Source organism: Dinoponera quadriceps, unplaced genomic scaffold, assembly GCF_001313825.1.
Source record: "Dinoponera quadriceps isolate SergipeBrazil2010 unplaced genomic scaffold, ASM131382v1 scaffold3061, whole genome shotgun sequence".
Lineage (NCBI taxonomy): Eukaryota > Metazoa > Arthropoda > Insecta > Hymenoptera > Formicidae > Dinoponera > Dinoponera quadriceps.
The window spans coordinates 68,288-92,987 of NW_014557306.1; the positions used below are offsets into that span (position 1 = coordinate 68,288).

The 24,700-nt window shown below is 41.5% G+C and overlaps 3 protein-coding genes across 6 annotated transcripts in view; 2 read left to right on the forward strand and 1 right to left on the reverse strand.

Moving 5' to 3' along the window:
• Window positions 1–1,620, reverse strand: part of LOC106748974 (cyclin-dependent kinase 9-like) — a 3,432-nt gene extending 1,812 nt beyond the window's left edge. The window contains exons 1-5 of one of the 4 annotated variants that reach the window (XM_014627943.1): window positions 1,378–1,468; window positions 773–1,183; window positions 473–512; window positions 178–262; window positions 5–95 (exon numbers count right to left, since the gene is read on the reverse strand). In XM_014627943.1, coding sequence (XP_014483429.1) covers window positions 5–95; window positions 178–262; window positions 473–507 — 211 coding nt within the window. In that variant the 5' untranslated portion in view covers window positions 508–512; window positions 773–1,183; window positions 1,378–1,468. Of the gene's footprint in view, window positions 1–4; window positions 96–177; window positions 263–472; window positions 513–772; window positions 1,184–1,377 lie in introns of all 4 variants that reach the window. The other 3 variants (XM_014627945.1, XM_014627942.1, XM_014627941.1) reach the window with 3 other exon arrangements.
• A 313-nt stretch (window positions 1,621–1,933) lies between these two features.
• LOC106749029 (DNA-directed RNA polymerase II subunit RPB1) lies at window positions 1,934–12,213 on the forward strand. Its single transcript, XM_014628062.1, has 10 exons — window positions 1,934–2,011; window positions 2,710–2,979; window positions 3,798–4,941; window positions 5,360–6,880; window positions 7,514–7,719; window positions 7,954–8,613; window positions 8,819–9,207; window positions 9,809–9,927; window positions 10,149–10,340; window positions 10,749–12,213. Exons 1-10 carry the CDS (start codon window positions 1,934–1,936, stop codon window positions 11,888–11,890), a joined length of 5,721 nt encoding a protein of 1,906 aa, XP_014483548.1. The 3' UTR covers window positions 11,891–12,213.
• Window positions 12,214–13,366: 1,153 nt separating this feature from the next.
• Window positions 13,367–24,648, forward strand: LOC106749012 (transcription initiation factor TFIID subunit 1). The gene is made up of 19 exons (XM_014628029.1): window positions 13,367–13,608; window positions 14,078–14,450; window positions 14,875–15,287; window positions 15,362–15,607; window positions 15,687–15,854; window positions 15,947–16,128; window positions 16,256–16,654; window positions 16,784–17,024; window positions 17,105–17,463; window positions 17,637–17,899; window positions 18,031–18,392; window positions 18,633–19,919; window positions 20,668–20,910; window positions 21,333–21,771; window positions 21,916–22,058; window positions 22,216–22,347; window positions 22,823–22,946; window positions 23,029–23,241; window positions 23,914–24,648. The coding sequence occupies exons 2-19, from the start codon at window positions 14,102–14,104 to the stop codon at window positions 24,144–24,146; spliced, it is 5,796 nt and encodes a 1,931-aa protein (XP_014483515.1). The 5' UTR covers window positions 13,367–13,608; window positions 14,078–14,101; the 3' UTR covers window positions 24,147–24,648.
• Window positions 24,649–24,700: the final 52 nt, after the last annotated feature.

Sequence of the window (24,700 nt, forward strand, 5' to 3'; positions counted from 1 at the left end):
TTACCTCGTGTCCTACAAATCTCTATAAGATTTACGACATTTTCATGTTTCAGCAATTGTAATATCTTTATTTCTCGTAACGCCGTAATAGGGAACTACGATAATATTTCATGAAATGTAACACATATTAAGGAAACACATTAAGTAAGGCATTTCCATTATGTGATACAAACTTACTCCTTCTTTTTCATTTTCCATCAGTACTTTCTTCATTGCAACAAACTTCTTATTATTCTTCTTGTCTCTGGCTTTAAACACTTCCCTGTAAAATAATTGGGCAATATAGTGAAATATAAAATTAGACATTGACATAAAATACATATATTGTTCCCCATTATATGCTTTAAGTTATAAATGCAATTTTAATCTCCATATTGTTAATATACTTCATGTTATAAATCCAACTAACGCGTAATATGTAACAAAAGATCATTATCCTTGTCATGCTATATAATTATAAGATCTTTAATACCTTGACCTTAGTACCATGGTGAATTTATGTCCCATTAGGCCTAAATTTTCAACATATTAGATAAAATTTTAATTGCTTTTACTCTCAAAATTCTTATACTTAGTAAAAATAATAAAACATTTAATAAATCAAGCCACAAACAGGTTCTTTAGAAAATCCATATACCATTCAGACATGTAACGATTATTAATACAACAAATTCTATCTTAAAGTTAAATTATATGTTCTGTGCATCATGTTTATATTTATGTTCTATGTCTCGGAATCAATGTATTTGGAAACAATAAATCAAATATATACCCAGATAGCCAAACCTGCAGAAGCAGATTTCGCATAGAGCCTGCTGTAAATTTTGTTGGCAGCTTGTTAGCAGAAATACAACAGGATCTGCTAGCAAAGTATGATGGCAGATTGACAGTAGAAGCCGAGCAGGATTTGTCCGTTCCGTTTAAACAACATAAAAAACCATTTAAATATATTTAAATGGAACATACTGCAGATTCTGCTCGGTTTCTGCTGTCAAGCCATTTCAGCAGCTCTGTGACAGAAACACAAGCTTAATGCAGACACAGATGGCTATGGATTTGCCATGATACTCTGATCGAATTTGCTGCCAACCTGCCGGCATACTACTAACATTTTGCTTATTAGATATTCTATATTAAGTATTCTGCATAGAATCTGTGTCATCTGTGTGATAGACTACAATGGCTAAAATAAAATAAAAAAATATATAAATAATTCGAGAACATCACAATAATCCACGTAAAATAATTGCTTTCAATAGAAACGTTTGAATCATAGCACAATATTACAAAAAGATAGAAACAATTGATGTAATATTCTAACATAATGTTATATTTTAACATAACCTGAAGTACAATTCCACCAGATGTTACACTTACCCGAAAGTTCCTTGGCCAATTTTGGCAACTTTCTCGTATTTTGAGGACTCGTCGCAATGCGGAAAATCAAATTCCTCGATATACTTTTCCTTTTCCTTCGTATTCATTGTCACCGTGTAAATGTTATTCTTTCAAAAACGTCTAATTGAGATAATAAAGAGATAAGTTGAGTTATGAGATTAAGACTGCGTTCGATTTGGAAGCGTTCTAAGCTTCATTGTCTGCGTTCAGCAGAGAAAGCAACTTTGCAACTGTTGTAAAATTTGTGAATCTGATTGGTGTATGCTTCTCATCTTGGTTGAATTAATTGCTTCTGCTATAGTTACGGGACGCAGCCATTGGTTACAACGAATCTAGTGAAGCGTGCTGATTGGCCACTTTTAGAGATTCTCTAACAAATAGCCAATCGGTGTGTTCGATACGTTCCACGTCACAAAAGTCCGCAAATAATGACGCGTAACGTCGAACAGGGGGGCGCAATCTTCGAGCGGCTGAGCGAGTTCGTTGCGGACCTGCGGCGCAGAAGGTGATCGGGCAGCATCCCGTCCGCAGTAAAATGGCGACCTCGGACTCGAAGGCGCCTTTGCGTACTGTCAAGCGGGTGCAATTTGGCATTCTTTCGCCAGATGAAATCGTAAGTATTTTTTTAAATATTACAAAACATTTGAGAAGAGGTGATTCTTGCGAAGCACGAATCTATTCCGATGAGATCGTCTAGCGCAAATCGCGTAACCCGAGGCGTGTCTCAGACGACGATTCCGACGAGAAAATTTCTGGAAATTTAGTGTGCATGTAACATCTTTGACGGGTCTTGGGTTGCATCAAAATGAGCGAAAAATAAGACGATTGATATTTCGATCTGAATCGTGATCTATATACTCGAGTATAAAACAGTTCATATATACACTTATACATCTGCAATTTTGCTCTCAAATCATCTTATTTTTTATTTATTTTGAATGTGCATCTTTTTTTGCAGTTTTGGTCAAATTTGACTCACATTACGAATGTAAACATTGCAAATATTGTTTACATGATTGGGTTAAATTTGTGTCTGTAATACGCGACTTATTGAATTCTTTTCTCTGAATTCATTAAAATTTAAATTATACTATATATTGCAAAATATTTACGATCAAAACATGAAAGTTGGATTTGTCGCTATAAAACGAACAGTAAATTCTTAAGAAACCTCAAATTTTGTAAAGTTACGGAATCATTATGCAAATATAATCATAACCAAGTCTTATTGATGTGATGTGATGGTTTGAACTTTCACATGCAATCCTTATGTTTGCTTTACATGATCATTAATCTTTCTGTTTTGCGCAGCGTCGCATGTCTGTCACGGATACTGGGATCCGTTTCCCAGAAACCATGGAAGGTGGCCGTCCAAAACTGGGTGGCCTCATGGATCCAAGACAGGGTGTCATTGATAGGAATTCCAGATGCCAAACATGTGCTGGAAATATGACAGAATGTCCTGGTCATTTTGGTCATATAGATCTTGCGAAACCAGTATTTCACGTGGGATTCTTGACGAAGACTATTAAGATATTGAGATGTGTATGCTTCTATTGTTCTAAGCTGCTCGTCAGTCCTGTAAGTTAACTAGCTTACAAAATACCTTAAATAAGATAATATTAAGAGACAGTAGTGTCTTGTGCCAAGTGCACACGTAAAGCAAACTTGTATAAACTACATCACTGTTCTAGTTGAGAGGTGACCAAATGATTGTACCATCGTAATGATTTATTGGATCAAATTCTAAGTAGGCTGAATCAATTTAGCAAATACATATTTCACATATTATTCACATAATAAATACAAGATATGATATTTTTTTTGTTCTAAATATTCTGTGAGCTGAGTTATTTTAAAGTAAAAATTAAAATATTAATTATTTTTACATTTAGATGCGTCATTGAATGTTTTTCTTTTTTTATCAATAATTCTTTCATATTCCGCTAGATGGCGTTAGTTGGAAAGAATAGGTGCGAAATCTTAGAAGTTTAATATTTTGAGAACTAAATGAGGTGTCAATGAAAGTGAGTGGGTGGAAGCTTCACTTGGTGCAATTCTCTTGATATTGTTATTTTTATAGTGGTCAACACAGATAAAATAATAAAATGAAATGCTTTTAAATGTTATGTAGGTTTCGTTAGATTTCGTTATTTGTACAGAATGCGTACATTTGGCGCCTTTTTTCACCTTCTTCTTAAAGAAGTTAAGTTTTGTTAAAACCTTAAAGATTAGTCGCAGTCATGTAATTCTCAATATTTAATCCAACATATATTAAAGATAAATAAATAAGTTAACTAGAAGTTTTATGATAAATAAAATTGTATGTAAGATGAAATATCAAGGGTATTAACATTTTTTAATTACCGACGCTATTTATTTGTTTCATATATTTACAGCAAAATCCCAAAATAAAAGAAGTCATCATGAAAACGAAGGGGCAGCCGCGGAAGAGGCTTACGCACATTTACGATCTGTGCAAGAGCAAAAACATTTGCGAAGGTGGGGACGAGATGGATATCAACAAAGAAAATGCGGAGAACCAGCAGCCGTTAGACAGAAAACCCGGTCACGGCGGCTGTGGCCGTTATCAGCCGAACCTCAGGAGATCCGGCTTGGATGTCACGGCGGAATGGAAGCACGTGAACGAGGATTCGCAGGAGAAGAAAATAGTGCTCACGGCCGAGCGAGCCTGGGAGATCCTGAAGCACATCAAAGATGAGGAGTCCTTCATTCTGGGCATGGATCCGAAGTTTGCCCGGCCAGATTGGATGATAGTCACTGTGTTGCCGGTACCACCGTTGTCGGTGAGGCCGGCGGTAATCATGTACGGCTCCGCCAAGAATCAAGACGATCTGACCCACAAATTGGCGGACATAATAAAGTCGAACAACGAGTTGTTGCGCAACGAACAGTCCGGCGCAGCAGCGCACGTGATATCGGAGAACATCAAGATGTTGCAGTTCCACGTGGCAACCCTGGTCGACAACGATATGCCCGGCATGCCTAGGGCGATGCAGAAGTCTGGCAAGCCGTTGAAGGCAATCAAAGCCAGATTGAAGGGAAAAGAAGGCAGAATCCGAGGTAACTTGATGGGTAAGCGTGTAGATTTCTCCGCACGTACCGTCATCACGCCAGATCCCAACTTGCGGATCGATCAAGTGGGCGTGCCGCGCAGCATAGCACAGAACTTGACATTCCCGGAGATTGTGACGCCCTTCAACATCGACAAGATGCAGGTGCTGGTTAGACGTGGCAATTCGCAATATCCCGGCGCGAAATACATAGTCCGCGACAACGGCGAGAGGATCGACCTGCGTTTCCACCCGAAGTCGTCTGATCTGCATCTACAGTGTGGTTACCGGGTGGAGCGACACATCCGTGACGGCGATTTGGTTATCTTCAATCGCCAGCCGACTCTGCACAAGATGAGTATGATGGGCCATCGTGTCAAGGTGTTGCCATGGAGTACATTCCGTATGAATCTGAGCTGCACGTCCCCGTACAACGCAGACTTCGACGGCGACGAAATGAACATGCATGGTAAAAAATTTGAAAATTTTACACAATACAAAAATATATTTATCACCTGATATTTTCCAGAGTCCTCCCAGTTTCTTTTAGAATTTCCCAAATTTCATCATTAACCCTTAGCTGACACACGGGGTTAAAAGTACCCTAGAGTGTTTTTGAACGCAAATTTTTTATAATTGCGCGCCAAATTTGGTTCTGTGGCGTCACCTAGTATTAGTCGAGGCTTGACCCAATATCGATAAATAAAACAATTATACACATTTTTTCTCGCTGGGGTCCAAAATACCCCCTATAGCACATACCTTATTATTTTGACGTGTATCAGCTAAGGGTTAAAACTCGAGTGACTCTCAATTTTACTTTGTGATTAACAGTATCATATTGTGGCTTATAACTTAACTAACTATAAATTTTTATGAATTAAAAGTGCCGCAGTCGATGGAGACTCGCGCCGAAGTGGAGAACATCCACGTGACCCCGCGGCAGATCATCACGCCGCAGGCGAACAAACCGGTCATGGGTATTGTGCAGGATACCCTGACAGCCGTGAGGAAGATGACGAAGCGCGACGTCTTCATCGAGAAAGAGCAGATGATGAATCTGCTCATGTTCCTGCCGAGCTGGGACGGCAAGATGCCGCAGCCGTGTATCCTGAAGCCGAAGCCGATGTGGACCGGCAAGCAGCTGTTCTCGCTCATCATTCCGGGGAACGTGAACATGATACGGACGCACAGTACGCATCCGGATGAGGAGGACGACGGCCCGTACAAGTGGATCTCGCCGGGCGACACCAAGGTCATGGTGGAGCACGGCGAGCTTGTGATGGGTATTCTTTGCAAGAAGACGCTGGGTACATCTGCCGGATCTCTCCTTCACATCTGCATGTTGGAGTTGGGCCACGAGGTGTGTGGACGTTTCTACGGTAACATCCAGACCGTGATTAATAACTGGCTGCTGCTCGAGGGCCACTCGATCGGTATTGGCGACACCATCGCCGATCCGCAGACTTACTTGGAGATCCAGAAGGCGATTAAGAAGGCGAAGGAGGACGTGATAGAGGTTATACAAAAGGCGCACAACATGGAGCTGGAGCCCACCCCGGGTAACACGCTGCGTCAGACCTTCGAGAACCAGGTGAACAGAATATTGAACGACGCTCGTGACAAGACCGGAGGCTCCGCCAAGAAATCCCTTACCGAGTACAACAACCTGAAGGCCATGGTGGTGTCGGGCTCGAAAGGCTCCAACATTAACATCTCTCAGGTTATCGCTTGCGTGGGTCAACAGAACGTCGAGGGTAAGCGTATACCGTTCGGCTTTCGCAAACGGACACTGCCGCACTTCATCAAGGACGATTACGGGCCGGAGTCCCGTGGCTTCGTCGAGAATTCGTATCTCGCTGGTCTCACGCCGTCCGAGTTCTACTTTCACGCGATGGGCGGTCGTGAAGGTCTCATCGATACCGCCGTGAAGACGGCCGAGACAGGTTACATCCAACGTCGTCTGATCAAGGCTATGGAGTCGGTGATGGTGCATTACGATGGCACCGTGAGGAACTCCGTCGGCCAGCTGATCCAGCTGCGTTACGGCGAGGACGGCCTCTGCGGTGAGACTGTTGAGTTCCAGAACTTGCCCACCATCAAGGTGAGCAACAAGGCCTTCGAGAAGAAGTTCAAGTTTGACCCGACCAACGAGCGATACCTCAGGCGTATATTCAACGAGGACATCGTCCGAGAGATGATGGGCTCCGGCGAGGTGATCTCCGAGCTCGAGAGAGAGTGGGAGCAGTTGAACAGGGACCGCGCCGTCCTCCGCGAGATCTTCCCCAGCGGGGAATCCAAGGTGGTGTTGCCCTGCAATCTGCAGAGGATGATTTGGAACGTGCAGAAGATATTCCACATCAACAAAAGAGCGCCAACTGATCTCAGCCCCATGAGAGTGATTCAAGGTTCGTGATCCGACTGTCTGTCTGTCTGACAAAACGCGATTTCCCATTCCAAACGTTTCGCGAAGATATTCAGGTTTGCCAAAATTAGTGTATCATGCAACTTACATTTTAAATGTATCTTTTCTTGTGATCTCCGTTACATTAATTTTACGGTTATTTATTGGTTGTTGGAGTGAAAGGAAAACGTTCGGACATTTTTACAAGTGTGCGGAGTCGATCACGAGTGTCATTTTGTGCGTATGTTTTATTTCCACGTATACCGCAATAATTTTGGACATGCGATTTCTCACTTCTCACGTCATTAAACAAGAACAGTCACAGCAAGGACACAGAAGCCTTAACACATCCTTTTTAAGATTTTTGATTTTTATATTCCTCTAATTTTACGTTTTTTTAAATCTCGACACCGGTATCGGTATTGATATTTTTGTTCTGATACTGATATCACTAATGATATTGATTCTCTTGATTAGATACCCATTTCAATATTAGTGTTGACATTTACATGGTGGTACTTTCACAACATCCCTACTTATAATCTCATTGTTAAACAGATGTGCACATATCAACTGAGTGTCAATTAATTCGCTTAATGCAACATGATGTAACTTGCGTCTTCTATTTTGTTTGCAGGCGTGAAGGATCTTTTAGATAAATGTATTATCGTCGCCGGGGATGACCGACTCAGCAAACAGGCAAACGAAAACGCAACATTATTGTTCCAGTGTCTCGTAAGATCAACCTTGTGTACGAAAGTCGTCTCCGAGGAATTTAGGCTTTCCGGCGAAGCCTTCGAATGGTTGATCGGCGAAATTGAAACGCGATTCCAACAAGCTCAGGTTAGTATTATAAGAATGAAAAATATCAAGTACTTTATAAATACATATTTGTTTACAAGATACACTTAAAATTACTTTCATTTTACCTGGAATTTTTAATAAATTTCCTGGAAAATCGGGGAATTCTCAGGAATCTTTTTTTCTTCCGTTTAAACATTCTGGAAATTCTTTTTCATTAGTGTGTAAAGCAACTTGAAAGCTTTCCATTGTCTGATAGAAGAATATAAATCTCAGGTGTCACCCGGAGAAATGGTCGGTGCCTTGGCGGCGCAATCACTCGGCGAGCCGGCCACGCAAATGACCCTGAATACTTTCCATTTTGCCGGTGTGTCGTCGAAGAACGTAACTCTCGGTGTACCGAGGCTGAAGGAAATCATTAACATTAGTAAGAAACCGAAGGCACCGTCGTTAACGGTCTTTCTGACGGGCGCCGCGGCGCGCGACGCCGAGAAAGCGAAGAACGTGCTCTGCCGGCTGGAACATACGACCCTGAAGAAGGTGACGGCCAACACCGCGATCTACTACGACCCGGATCCGCAGAACACGGTGATCGCGGAGGACCAGGAGTTCGTTAACGTGTACTACGAGATGCCGGACTTCGACCCTACAAAGATATCGCCGTGGCTGCTGCGTATCGAGCTGGACAGAAAACGCATGACCGACAAAAAGCTGACTATGGAGCAAATCGCCGAGAAGATCAACGCCGGCTTCGGCGACGACCTCAACTGCATATTCAACGACGACAATGCCGAAAAGCTGGTTCTGCGTATCAGAATAATGAACAGCGACGACAATAAGTTCCAGGAAACGGACGAGGAGCCGATGGACAAGATGGAGGACGATATGTTCCTGCGGTGTATCGAGGCCAACATGCTCAGCGACATGACTCTTCAGGTACAGATCGTCATAAGATGAGCGACACGTCAAGTTTATACGTTTCACATTTTTTACATCTTCTATTCGTTATTTTATTTTATTACTATTTAATTTCTAATTCTCAATTTTCATCTTTCTAACCTTTTTAATTATCCATTTATAAAATATATCACAGAGAATTCGCGAATATGAATTAAACGTTTTGTCTAACGTTTTATTTCAGGGTATCGAAGCGATTGGAAAAGTGTACATGCACTTGCCGCAAACGGACTCGAAAAAGCGCATCGTTATCACGGAGACCGGAGAGTTCAAGGCAATCGCTGAGTGGCTCTTGGAAACGGACGGGACGAGCTTGATGAAAGTGCTTAGTGAACGCGACGTCGACCCCGTGCGGACATTCAGCAACGATATCTGCGAGATATTCCAAGTGCTCGGCATCGAGGCTGTGCGTAAGTCCGTGGAGAAGGAGATGAACGCCGTATTGCAGTTCTACGGCCTCTACGTGAATTACCGTCATCTCGCTTTACTTTGCGACGTCATGACGGCGAAGGGTCATCTTATGGCCATCACTCGTCATGGAATCAACAGGCAGGACACGGGCGCTCTTATGAGGTCAGTAAGCGAATTCTGTCTTCCACCGAGACCTTTGAATTTTTCGATTTGTCGAGTCGGTGCTTCCATTCGTAAGTTACTTTCTCTGTTTCCTGGAATTTTCGCGAAAATCATTGATTTTTTCGGAATATTTAGCTGTGATTAAAATTTTTAACGAATTACTTTATATTCTTCTCAGTTCTATTGTTTCTTAATAGAAACGTAGTGACCTCTCTCTGATTGACTTACGCTGATAGTATATAAATAATATGGGACCTACAGGTCGAAAGACGTTTAACAACGCCGGTTTTGAGCGGCAATTTTGTTTAGAAAGACGTTCGTGACAAAAATACTCTCGGTAGGTTCTTTCCGAGAGGAGACACGAGCGTAAATATTTTAGCTTTTACCCGGGACCGCTAGTATAGTAAACCAGTGCGCTAGTCTGTTATGTCAAGCTCGCGCTCTTTATACTAGAAGAGAAGGAATATTTTCCGAATTATAGCGTATCGCCAATTGTATAATTTAAAATTCACGATCTTCTACATTTTTTTTCTCTTGTTGTTGATTCGCAAATTCCAGTATTATTTGATTTTTATTTAATGAGAAAGCTGAATCGTTTCAGATGTTCCTTCGAAGAAACAGTCGACGTGTTGCTGGACGCCGCTTCTCACGCAGAAGTTGACCCAATGCGAGGAGTATCTGAGAATATTATAATGGGTCAGCTTCCACGCATCGGAACAGGTAACGCAGTAGCCGTCCTTCCGTGTTTCGCGAAATATTTGCTCGAACAAGTGCAACTTGTACTCTGATTTTCATTCACGAATCTTTACACGGAAAATACATAAATATATCTCAAAGCCCAATAACATACGTTATGTTTACAATTATAATGTGAAGTTTAAGATAGTAAGTAATTCACTATAATAATTCTGATGCAACATTGTCTTTCTATATGCGTTCAGGTTGTTTCGATCTACTGCTGGACGCCGAGAAATGCAAAGCTGGCATTGAAATTCCTATAGCGGTCGGCGCGGGCGTGATGGGATCGGCTGGAATGTTCTTCGGCAGTGTTCCTGGCATATCCAGCATGAGTCCTCAAATGACACCGTGGATGGGAGCTACTCCCGGTTATGGAGCGTCGAGCATGTCACCTGGTAGGTCTCGCACGTGTCAATTTCTCTTGTCTTTAAAGATAAAAAGATTTTCAACGAATAACTTCGAGCGAAATTAAATAATTAAATTAAATAATTGAAGTATATAAGGTAAACCAATTATCAATAGGTGAACCAGAATATTTTTGAAAAATAAGAAAAAACAAATAGATGAAATTGTATAATTTTGCGATTTTACACATATTCTTACAATCGTTAATTAATTTTTCCAATTTGATCCTGATTTGATCCTGATTATGAATACAAAATTGAGATAAACTATTAGTGTTAATACATCAATACCTAACGCAAGAATATTCCAATATTATCGAGTATCTTTTCAATGGCAACATAAAACATGCGTGTTATAGAATAAGATGTCATTAAATATTTGCCTTCTCTCTATTACAGCAATGAGCAGCGGTATGACGCCCGGAGGTGCCTGTTTCTCACCGTCGGGCGCTTCAGACGCGTCGGGCATGTCTCCGGCCTACTCTGCCTACTCGCCGCAACCTGGTAGTCCTGGTAGTCCAGGTCCCAGCATGAGCCCATTCCCGATGTCGCCGGCGGGCGCCGCCTCGCCCAGCTATTCGCCCACTTCGCCCGCGTACCTGCCCACGTCGCCCAGCATGACACCGTCGAGCCCGAACTACTCGCCCACGAGTCCAACGTACTCGCCAACGAGTCCTAACTACTCGCCGACGTCCCCGAGTTACTCGCCGACGTCACCCAGCTACTCGCCCACGTCGCCTAGCTACTCGCCCACGTCGCCCAGCTACTCGCCCACCTCGCCCAGCTACTCGCCGACGTCGCCCAGTTACTCACCAACGTCGCCGAGCTATTCGCCCACCAGCCCGAGTTACTCGCCCACGTCGCCCAGTTATTCACCGACGTCGCCGAGCTACTCGCCCACCAGTCCGAGTTACTCGCCTACGTCACCGAGTTACTCGCCCACCAGTCCGAGTTACTCGCCCACGTCGCCGAGTTATTCGCCGACGTCGCCTAGCTACTCTCCGACGTCACCGAGCTACTCGCCCAGCTCGCCGAACTACACGCCCGCCTCGCCGAGTTACTCGCCGACCTCGCCGAGCTACTCGCCCAGCTCGCCGCAGTATTCGCCGGCCAGTCCCAGCTACTCTCCCAGCAGCCCCAAATACTCGCCCACCTCGCCGAGCTACTCGCCCACTTCACCGTCTTTCGCCGGCACGTCGCCGCAGTACACACCCGCGAGTCCCACGTACTCGCCCACCAGTCCCACGTATTCGCCGACCAGTCCGTCGTACTCGCCCAGTTCGCCGCAGCATACCGCGTCCGGTAGCACCAGGTACTCGCCGAGCAGTCCGAACTATTCACCCACCAGTCCGACTTACTCGCCCACGAGCCCGCAGTACTCGCCATCGAGCACCAAGTACTCACCCACCTCTCCCACTTACACACCGACCAGTCCGAGTTACTCACCGACGAGTCCGACGTATTCGCCGCCGGTACCGGGGTATTCGCCCACGAGCCCCACGTATTCGCCGGCGTCGCCCGCGTACGAGACAGAAGATTAACGCTCATCACCTTGATCACTGGAAATTGTTCGTTGTCTGCGACACGATGTGTATAGAAATAAGTATCGGGCACGTGTACTCGTTTGCGGAACGGCTTGAGTACATTCTCCTCGATGCGTTTCTTCTGCACGCAGCGATGAATGCAGAAAAAGACCTGTCTTACGGCAAACAAATTCTGCCATCGCAGGCCTATCTCTGTGTTCATCGCTGCGTGCAGAAGAAGCGCAGCAGGCATACCCAGATGTAATATTTTTATCAAAATTTAGAAGTAGAATAAGAATATGTAATAACGTTAAAATAAAAATCAATTGTATTTCTGTAAGAAAGTGTATTTTACTTGCTTTATTTATTACAAGAAAATGTATTTTACTTGCTTTATTTATTACAAAAAATAAGACTAAAAAAGTCTAACGTATTATTATTGATTTTAAAAATCAAATGTATAAAAGATATTTTATATATTGAGAGATAAAAAAGGGGAAAAAATAGACAACATATTGCTCTTGGTGGAAGTATTTTATTCAACTGGTAGATCTGTTTTTTTTATAATCTGTTTTTTACACTTTTTACACCTAAAGTATAATAGATATTACTTCCTAATTTTATCAAATGTGATGAACATTCCAATCTTGTGTATTTTCTTATGCTCATTTCTACCATCATAATTTAAATCTAACCGACGATTATCTCAACGGAATTGACCAATCGTATTGATCAGTTCAGCTAATTGGTCAATTCCGTAATCGGTCAATTAAATTCAGTTCTTTCGTTGAAATTGTCCAATCGCATCGTTGTTAGATATGATTAGTCAATTTCAATCATTAATAAAACGGGAATACTACTTAGATACTTTCTCTCTCAGCACTAGGTCATTTGCCAGAAACAAAGGCAGTGTTCATTCCAGTATGTTCTTTAGTTTAATGGTTTTAACAGACAAATTGAACTTAATCGACCGATTTGATTAAATTACATTGGTGAATCCGGGCCTTAATCGTCGATCAAATTTAAATCATAGAGTTGAGCGATACAATATCGATACATAGGGAAATAATATTTTCCTCCACAATTTGCGAAGGAAAACTTTATTTTTCTGGGAGAAAACCCTATTTCCCTATGTATTGAGACTGTAGGTCTGTTCGTTTTCGCTGCACCGCTGAACTAGTGCAATAAGTTGAAGCGAGATAAGTATATGTTTTCTCACTTCAACTTATTGCACTAGTTCACGGTGTAGCGAAAACGAACAGACCTTGTATCGCCCAACTCTAGTCGTGTAGTGGCACGAGTCGATCGGCTTCCAATTCTAGTGATTAGATTGGTCGTAGTAGTGCGAATTGGAAGTGAACCGACTTGAACGACTGTACCTGCGATCTGCTGATCTGCGACTTCATTGTAAACGAGCCTTAACTATAGTATTATTAACCATACGTGTCTTCTGTTATTTCATACTCAATGCATCGAATCAGTTGTGCGTGCGTCTCTTGTCGCAGCCATTGTTAGTTGATTTCTGTTCGTTTTTCGGGGTGTTTGTCGTTACCTGTCCATTTATGTAAACGAAATATAAGACCGGTACTCTCTGTGTGGTGTGTATCAAGAATAATTAATAGGAATTAAGCTTGATACTTTTCTCACATATCGTGATAACGAATATGTTCATCCACGACGAAAACGGCGCATTACGTTGATTTTTAATTGAGTTACGGAACTACTGTACACACCTGGTAAGACTATACATTTTACATTGTAAGAATACCGTTCCCGTGTACAACGGAAAAGCGAAAAGGAAAGGAAATATAACGGGGAAATAATCTATCATTTATCATTTTTTACTTCAAGTGGCCGAAATTCCCATGCAGTACATATTATGGAAAAAATAGAATTCTAACCTCAAACTTGTTATATTTTTTATAGATACATTATAACGCTATTCCCACTGTTGAGACTTAAATTATAGTTACCTATTTTTTTATAATATTAATTTTTACTTTTATTAACTACAATTAATAACAATTGATTTTTTACTTTTGTGAATTTCCATTCTAATGAATGGAAACCATAGACATCTGAAATTGGAATGAAATGATGATTGGTCATTCTCCTACTGTACTATTGTGTTTCTTTCTATTTTGTCTTTTCATTTCACATAAGACAATATTTTAAAGAATAAATTGATAATTGATTTTGGTAAAGTAGGTCTCAGTAAAAAAAGAAAAGATGGGAGATTCCGAAGAAGAAAATGATAAAGACTTGGTGTCTGGCCTTAATATCACTGGCTTCCTCTTTGGTAACATCAATGACAATGGTGAATTAGAGGATGACATTCTGGATCCTGAAGCTAAACAACAATTATCTTCACTTAGTCGTCTTGGATTAAAATCCTTTATTAGTGAAATGATGCAAAATGAATCAGGAAATGAGGAGAAAGAAGATAATGAGGCAGAACATGAGAACGAGGAGAACGAAGTCGAGAGTGATAAAGATGCAGATTCTATTGTCAAGTTACCCACTGCTCAAGATTTCTCCGACATAAACGAGTTGGCAGATGATGCAAATGATGAAGCTTGTTAGTATGATTATAACACACATACACACACACAAACATATGTACTTATTATATTTATATATATATTATACATATATTATAAATTAAAAATATCAGTCATCCCAGAAATAATTATATATTTGTAACTTCAAATATAAATGAAAACAAAATATTTAATTTAATTTAAAATATATTCATTATTTAAACATACAGTGCTTTACCATTTTACAATTAATTTGAAATTTTTTTTTATAAAATATCGGATATTTAAAAATTTTACTAATCAATATATATACAATTATTTATAGGATAACTAGAATATTAACCTATTAAAACCCATGGTTAGACCAGTAAAGTTAGCAAAAAACCAATAATTATAAATAACTAGAACATGAAAAACTATATTGAATAAAAATCACAAGAAATATATATGATTTTTCTTTAGACAAGAGCAATGAGTTTGATAAGAAATCAGACAAAGAAAATGCTGATTACGATGCCGATGATGAAGAGGTTGTCAGCAAGTTGGATAAGCAATTGATGCCTCCTCCACCTGTACCTGAGGAAAAAGAGATTTTAACTGAGGAGGAGGCAGAGGCAGTACGTCAGCGTAAACTGGAGACACCACTTGCAGCCATGTTGCCTTCTAAATATGCCAATACCGATGTCACTGAATTATTCCCAGATTTTCGCGCCAACAAAGTTCTCAGATTCTCCAGGTTATTTGGCCCGGGCAAGCCAAGCAGTCTGCCACAGATCTGGAGAGGTGTGAGGAAACGACGAAAGAAGAGAAAACATCATGATATCAGAGACTCCGATTCTGGTTCTGACCAGGAAGAGAGGAGGATTAGATTTAAAGTAAGTACAAAACATATTATGAGGTAAAAAGAAGGCTTGCCGAATAGCATATTCGTAATATTCCATCGTTTTAGGGCTGGACTATGCACTATGGCCCCGAACCGACTGCAGACATGTGTCGTTCAGATGACGAAGCCAAGCTGCTTTTACCAGTGGAAGACAAAGAGCAAACCGGCAAAACTGGCGAGATCGGAGAAAATGGCGACATGGGACCCAAGGTAGCTGACTGGAGGTTCGGGCCCGCACAGCTTTGGTACGACATGCTGGAAGTTCCAGAAACTGGGGACGGTTTCAACTATGGTTTTAAGATGTTCGAGAAAGTATGCATTACACTGTTCTTCTTATGTGAATATCGGATATCTCGTGCTAATATTTTTAATCGCATTGAATTTGATCTAGGAACAATCGGATCAAGAAAAAGACAAGTCTAAACATAAGTCTAAAGACAAGTCTAAAAACGAGGAAAATATTAAGGATGAGGAATTCGCCGACGACGCATTCTTAATGGTGTCGCAGTTGCATTGGGAAGACGACGTCGTCTGGAACGGAGACGATATAAAGCATAAGGTAATTTTATGATGAACTATTATTTTACTGTTACACCGATACCCAGAACGGACAATCAAAGTAGTAACGTTTGTTCTTTGCCTCGCGCAAAGGTGATGCAGAAGTTGAACAGCAAAAACAACGCAGCCGGTTGGGTGCCTTCGAGTGGCAACAGAACCGCGCAAGCTTTCAGCCAACCAGGAAAGGGTGCTCCGGTCACCGTGGCACCTAATGTCAGGCTGGCCACCTCACAAATCACAACGCCGCTCCACATGCAGTCACAAAAGGCTAAAATGTACGAGAACTTAAAATTATCCAACGAAAACACTCAATAGATGATTCGAATTTTACTTTAATTTTACTCGAGCGCAAGAATTATTGATATCCTCATAACATACGTTATGTTATGTTTTGCGGTACAGGAACATGGGCAAAGGTAATCAACAGCAACAACGGGAAGAGAACTATGATGACACTTGGTACTCGATATTTCCGGTGGAGAACGAGGAACTGGTTTATGGTTTGTGGGAGGAGGAAGTCATCTGGGATCCGGAGAAAATGAAGAAGATCCCCAAGCCGAAGATACTCACGTTGGACCCGAACGACGAGAACATTGTGTTGGGCATACCGGACGATATTGATCCGGCCCTTTTGCATAAGGATAACGGGCCACAGCCTAAGGTGAAGATTCCGCACCCGCATGTCAAGAAGAGCAAGCTACTGTTAGGTAAAGCGGGCGTCATCAACGTTTTGGAAGAGGACACACCTCCACCACCGCCCAAGTCGCCTGACAGGGACCCGTTCAACATATCAAATGACACGTGAGTCTAGTCTTTTTTCTATTCTTCTTTCTCTTTCGTGTATTCAAATCGTGCGATGAATCATCGCCGGTTGAGAAATTCTTCCAGTGCGTTGATATAATTTTTTCCCCTTGTCTCTCCTTCGTTTAGGTACTACATGCCCAGATCCTCGGAAACTACATTAAGACTTAAAGTCGGCGGCGGCAATTTGATACAGCACAGCACTCCGGTGGTGGAATTGCGTGTTCCTTTCGTGCAGACGCACATGGGCCCGATGCGACTGAGGAACTTTCACAGGCCTCCGTTACGAAGGTTCAGCCACGGTCCACTGGCACACCCGGGACCACATAGTGTTTTGCCGCTGCTAAAACACATCAAGAAGAAATCTAAGGTATATCCTGTACTAAGGTATTAACTGTTATGAAAAGAAGATTTATAAGGCTATAACGAAGTGACTCTCGTACATTTCAGCAACGGGAGCAAGAGAGAATCTCGTCCGGCGGAGGCGACGTGTTCTTCATGAGAACACCCGATGATCTGACGGGTCGGGACGGTGAATTGGTACTCATCGAGTTCTCCGAGGAACATCCTCCGCTTATGAACCAAGTCGGCATGTGTTCGAAAGTGAAGAACTATTACAAGAGGCGAGCCGGTAAGGATCAGGGCCCGCAGACTTATAAATACGGCGAGACAGCGTATGCTCACACCAGCCCGTTCCTCGGCATCCTGACACCTGGCCAAAGTATCCAGGCGGTCGAGAATAATATGTATAGAGCGCCCATTTACGAGCATAAGATTCCTGACACCGATTTCTTGGTTATAAGAACGAGGTATGTGCAATCTAATAATTATATCTCTTGTAATTAACGCTTAGATTAGCCTTTTTATTTTTGTATTCTTCATTTTGTATTATAAAGTTTATAAATTCGCCTTTCTTGGTTACATTATACATTTTTTTGTGCCTTTATAAATATTTTTTATTAATTTTAATATCGTTGTGCAGACAACAATATTACATCAGAGATGTGGACGCACTATTTGTTGCCGGACAAGAGTGCCCGTTGTACGAAGTACCAGGACCCAACTCGAAGAGGGCGAATAACTTCGTGCGCGACTTCCTGCAGGTGTTCATTTACAGACTATTCTGGAAGTCGCGCGACACTCCTCGGCGTATTAAGATGGACGACATCAAGAAGGCCTTCCCGTCCCACAGCGAAAGTAGCATTAGGAAAAGACTGAAATTATGCGCGGACTTCAAGAGAACTGGTGCATAACTGCTCCTGGACTACTACTCGCTTTCTTTTTCCCTTTTTGCTAATAGAATACTTCTAATTTCTATAACGAGACATGCTACTTGTCAAATCGCTAATCTATAGTGAATTTCCCGTGCGATTTAGGAATGGATTCCAACTGGTGGGTGATAAAACCGGACTTCAGATTACCAACGGAGGAGGAGATTCGCGCTATGGTGTCGCCGGAGCAGTGCTGCTCTTACTTCAGCATGATCGCGGCGGAACAGCGGCTGAAGGACGCCGGATATGGCGAGAAGTTCCTCTTCACGCCGCAGGACGACGACGACGAGGAGATGCAGCTCAAGATGGACGACGAAGTGAAGGTGGCACCGTGGAATACGACGCGCGCCTATATCCAGGCCATGAAAGGGAAATGTCTGCTCCAACTGGCAGGTCCAGCCGATCCAACCGGTTGCGGCGAAGGTTTCTCCTACGTCAGGGTGCCGAATAAGCCTACCATCAGCAAGGTTTGTTCAACTTTGATTCGAAGAAACGTGTTGCGTTTTTTTTTTACGCGAGAAAAAAAATTTTTATAAAAATAAAAATTTCTTTGAACGTTTGAGTTGTATCCTCATTCAATAATGCATCTATTCGCAACGTCAATTCGCAAAATTAACCGAAACACCTAATTTAGATAATATATAGTTAGATTAAATTAATAATTAAACTAATAATCAGATCAAATTATCGTTTTGTTTCCCGAACAGGAAGAGCAAGAAGCTCAACCGAAAAGGACGGTGACCGGCACAGACGCGGACTTGAGAAGGTTGTCGCTGAACAACGCGAAAGCGTTGCTGCGTAAGTTCGGTGTCCCGGAAGACGAGATCAAGAAGCTATCGCGTTGGGAGGTGATCGATGTGGTGCGAACTTTGTCGACGGAGAAAGCAAAGGCAGGCGAAGAAGGCATGACTAAGTTCTCACGTGGTAACCGCTTTTCCATCGCCGAACATCAGGAGCGTTACAAGGAGGAGTGTCAGCGAATCTTCGACCTGCAGAATCGTGTACTCTCGTCGAACGAGGTTCTGAGCACAGATGAGGGTGAGAGCTCTGAGGAGGATAGTTCAGACATCGAGGAGATGGGCAAGAATATCGAGAACATGCTGTCGAACAAGAAGACTAGCACACAGCTGTCGTTGGAGAGGGAGGAGCAGCAACGGCATGAGCTGCGTAAGATGTTGATGGGTGAGGCGCAGGAGCAGGAGAAGAAAGGCAAAGACAGCAAGAAGAAGGATGACGAGGAGGATAGTCCGGTCAACAGCTTCAATGCGCAACAAGGCCGCGTGCTGAAGATCTACCGTACTTTCCGTAATCCCGAGGGCAAGGAGTTCACGCGGGTCGAACTGGTGAGAAAGCCGGCCGTAATCGACACGTACATCAAGATCCGCAACTCGAAGGACGAAACGTTCATCAAGCAATTCGCCACGCTGGACGACGCTCAGAAGGAGGAAATGAAGCGGGAGAAACGTAGAATACAGGAACAGCTGCGTCGCATCAAGAGAAACCAAGAGAGGGAGCGTATGTTGGGCGGCCCGATAGTGAGCAGCGGCAGCGGTGGTGGCGGCAGCGGCGGCGGCGGTGGTCTTGGCATCGGTGGTGCCAGCGGCAGCAGCTCGAGCAGCGTCTTTGACCGCAACAGTTCCAATATCCTGCCCACTCCTGCCTCTTCGACCAGTATCCTTCCATTCTGTAATTTCCAGTCTTCCAATTCCACATCATCCAAACATCCCAAGCCGGAGGTCTCCCCACCCAAGCGTAAGAAACCTAAACTCAAACCAGATCTCAAGCTCAAGTGCGGTGCCTGCGGCAACGTCGGTCACATGCGCACGAACAAGGCCTGTCCGCTTTATCAGAACAGCATAACCAACAGCGCGCCTGTGAACGTCGCCATGACCGAAGAGCAGGAGGAAGAGATCGAGAAGCAGCTCAACACCGACGACCAGGACTTGGTCAATGTAGATGGTACCAAGGTGAAATTATCATCGAAACTTATCAAGGTGAGTGCGTCGCGAGTTCTATCCTGAAAGCGTAACAGGGTTACCACCGGCATGGATAACCGGGAAAAGTCGGAGAAATTTAAGTTGGTCAGGGAAAACCTGGAAGAGTCGTGGAAAGATATAAAAGAGCCTGGAATTTTAAACTTGGCTCACAATTCCTTTAAATGCTCTTGTTCTGAAGAATACTTATAATTTTTTTTTAAATATTATATTTAATATTTGTAATCAAATGCGTTCAAAACTGATGCACTTGACAAATCTTTCTTAGTGTTAGGGTTGTGGCACAAAGAAAAATTTAAACAGTAAGACATAAACAATAAGAAAAGCACAATCAGAGTTGATTATTCGACAACTATAATCGAATGTGATTGGTCAGTTTTATTCAGTGCTTTTATTCGATCGCCCTTTTCCATTATAACTGCATTCTTTTCTTTTTTACAATATTCATTAATTTTTTGTTGGCCTGAATTTACATTCAGGATTGTATTATGTTACCAAAATGTTAAGTTTATGTCGCTCCTAATAATATAAGCTACCTTTTCTACAATTCCTGCGTCTAAACGTTAAAATTTAAGATTACATATTGGTCATGAAAAATTCTTCACTGTCGTTTGGAAAACATGAAAAAGTCAGGGAACTTCAAAATTCATTTTCCGTGGCAACTGCATGAAATCGGTTATTAATAAATCCGAATGTGACGATCCCAAGGGACATTTTAGGGAATGCAATTTGATTCGACTTGTTTCAGCACGCTGAGGAGATGAAGAGACGTACGTTGCTGCTGAAAGTACCCAAGGAGGCGGTGAACTCGAAGAAACGTAGGAAACCTCCCACCGACGATCACTGCGATTATTTGAAACGCCATCAGAGACCGGCTAACAGACGCAGGACAGACCCTGTGGTCGTGATGTCAACGATACTGGAGAGTATCCTAAACGAAATGAGAGATCTGCCGGACGTGCAGCCATTTTTGTTCCCGGTGAACGCTAAAGTAAGTAACTTACAACAATGCGTCAATTTAATTGCTCCAGAACCAGAGTCCTTGATAATTAATAAGCGTCTAAATGATCGATGATAATATAAACTTACTATATAAAATAATCCCGATGAACATAATCTATGAGAAATTATAGTTGAAGCTCTTAGAAGCTCTAACTTACATATTCTTATTAATTTATATAATAATAAATTTATGTGTACTACTAATGAACGAACGATTATTCTCTTTGTGTCAATTTAAACTACAAACAAACAAATGTAATAATTCATCTCTCAAAATCTCGAATTCTAATAATTAGTATGATCTGTGAAGTCATAATTTACATGTGTATAATTATAGAATTTTTAATTAAAGAAATTTGTACTTTTAATATATAATCGAATGTCTACTGATTATTTGTAATTCGTCACTAGGCTGTGCCCGATTATTACAAGATTATACAACGACCTATGGATCTGCAAACTATACGGGAGAATTTGCGGTTGAAAAAATATCAGAGCAGAGAAGATTTTCTGGCGGACGTTAATCAGATAGTGGAAAATTGTAAGACTTACAACGGAATGAAGAGCTCGTTGACTATAGCTGCTGTGAGGATGTTGGACATATGCGGCAAGAGGCTGTTCGAAAAGGATGATCGTCTAATGAGACTGGAGAAAGCCATCAATCCTCTTCTGGACGACAACGATCAGGTTGCTCTCACCTTCATCTTGGACACCGTAATCAACTCTAAACTGAAATCCATGACGGATGTGTGGCCGTTCATGAAGCCCGTCAATAAAAAGATGGTAAAAGATTATTACAATATCGTCAAAAGACCGATGGACCTGGAAACAATATCTAAAAAAGTTGCCGGTAAGGAAAATTCAGATGTGTATTTTTTTTATACGTATGTATTAGATATACAAGAATTAGATATTAAGAATTACACAGATATTAAGAATTACATGTTTGTGCACTTATTTTCGTAAAATTAACATGTCTGAAATATTTCTCTAGCGCACAAATATCACAGCCGCCACGAGTTCCTCCGAGATATTGAACAAATCTTGGAGAATTGTACGCTTTATAATGGCAAGGATTCTCCCTTCACGAATAAAGCGGAATTGCTGGTCAAAGTGTGCAAAGAGACTCTGGACGAGGTACGAATATTTGCATATCGATTTGATCATCATATCAGAATCGTGAAGGATAAGTGGTAAAATTGAGATCAGAGATTATCGAGAACGAGAAGTTCCAAGAAATGATAGATTTGATGAAATGATAGAATGATAGATGTATGATTTATTTCGGTTTCAGTATGACGAACACTTGACGCACTTGGAAAACAACATACTGCTCGTACAAAAGCGAGCGATGGAGCAAGCGGACATAGATCCCTCGTGGCTTGGCCCGGACGACGAAGCTATAGGGGAACCCGAATCCAGAGACGTAATGATCACACTTATCTTTGCGTTATATACAGGATGTTCTAGCATCAGAAGAACACCGAAACGTCTCATTTGTTTGTAATAATATGAGAAAGGAAGGAGGAATACTGTGAAAGGAAAATTTTTTATGGTCATTTTTTCGATTTTTTTTCAAGATCTCCATATTTAAGCCTCCAAGATATTTAAATGTTCTCCTTATACCGGGTCATCCTGTATATTAGGTTGATGCAGAAGTTCGTTCCGTTCTTCAAGCAGTTTTTTCGCTAAAAAATCTCAGAATTTCTACAAGTGCGGGAATTATGCAGTTACCGGAAAAATGGCAGGTCATCGAATAAAGCGACGCATATTTAATCGATTACGTTTTAAAATAAATGTTACATGTACATTTCGATTAAGAAACGAAACGAACTTTGCATCAATGTTTTGCGTTTGCAATTTCTTCATCTATCTAACTCGCCATTGAAATCTGTTTTCAGAGTCTGACCAATTCAAATCCATTCGACAAGTCGCACATGGACGAATTCGACTTTGTAGACGCAGATGGTGACATGGAGGCGGAGGTTGATAGAGTTTCGAAGAAGAAAGATATGCTCGAAGAAGGTAAAGTGAAACAGTGTATAATCTTGACTTGATTTCATATCCCTGCTGTGGATTGTTTAACATTTCTTTTTTTCTATCACAGATCTACAATTCTCTAGTGAAGACGAATTCGACGAAGTGCCGTTTGGTGCAGACGAGCATTCTGAGCACACCGAAATGGAGACACTGGAGTTAAGCGAGGTCAGGGAAGAAGGAGTTGTGTTGGCGGACGACGATAGCCAACAAGCTGCCGAGGCGATGGTTCAGTTAGGTAATGTCGGTTTTTACATGGGCGAGCAGCAATTGCTCCAGCAAGGTAAGCACAGAAGAAACTTCGCACTTATTATAATAAATATAATTTCAAGCAGTTAATATGTCGTGATTTTTCTAGATTCTTTTAGTAGAGGAAGTTTGGCGGTCTAACAATTCGAAGAAAAAATTGCGTAAAAAAAAATTCTTCGAAGCCTAGCTTAAAATAGTTCAAATACGATGTTGACACAGAAACCTTTTTAATTTGTTGAATGTTTTGAATCGCGTTTGCAATGGGCTGTAATTATGTAAGAAAAATTCAACCCACAAAATTATGATTTTTGTGATTTTGTTACCAATAAGTAGTTTACGTCTTTCTACGTAAAACAAAAACATTCAAGCCTTGTAAGTACCTGAAATTAACTAGAAAACAGTTTTAATTTTCTACCGGTTATGCCATTTTTTACTAGTTGCATCTCTTTTACTCATCTTTTAAGGATTAATTTTGTCAATTAATATCATTAAAAAGAAGAAAATGGACGATGCTTGACTTTTCGAATGATTGTGAAGAGATTGTGAACTTCACTGTTACTTATACTTTTTAAATCATGTATCAAATTTTCATCTTCATTTTTCTCGAGTCGTACTCCATGTGGATTGGATTTTTCTCAAATAAAGTATGGCCAATTCATCTTCTATCTTGATAAATTATATCTCATTTGTGACTTTTCACTTGCAGACGAGAGCATGGATGTCGATCCCAATTATGACCCGTCGGACTTTCTGTTGGCTGGTTTGCCGGCCAGAGAGGATAAGGGCGAGAACAAGATTCAGGACGATCTAGCTGTTTCCGAGAGCGACGACGACGCTGAGGGCGGTAATAATTTGCAATCCAAGCAGGAGGCTCAGCAGAATCAACAACAACAGTTGTCGCAACCGGACGAGGATGTCGCTGGTGATCTTTGGTTTTAAGCATATATTTGATGCTTAAAACCTTTTATTTTATTAAAATAACAGACAGTCGATCTCCTAAGATTAAGCGTGAGCTTAAGGGAATCGCGAGTTGATAAGATTCTCTACAAGGTAGCGACGAGGAACCGTGAGGTTAATTGTACATTATGTACATACATACACATACGCGCGCGCACGCACACACACATACACAGTGATATGTAAATATAGAATAAAGTACATTGTATCTTTTCTAGCTCGGCGGCAATTCTGCACAATCATGTAGTTACATGCGCATTACGTTTATATTACAATGTGTTTTATGTAAAATGGTTACATTTATTATAAAGGACATACATATCGTATGCCGTACATACGCATGCTTAAAGATAGATTATTTAACGCGTTAGTGATATGTTAAAGTTGATCGTTAAGTTGACAACTACGTTATTTATGAAGGTATACAGCTGATCGAACCAAACATGAACAATTTAACGTGACGCGGAGGTTAAAATTTTCATGTCCCTACTGTGATCTAACATTAAAGAACAATTGAAAACAATTGAAAATTAATA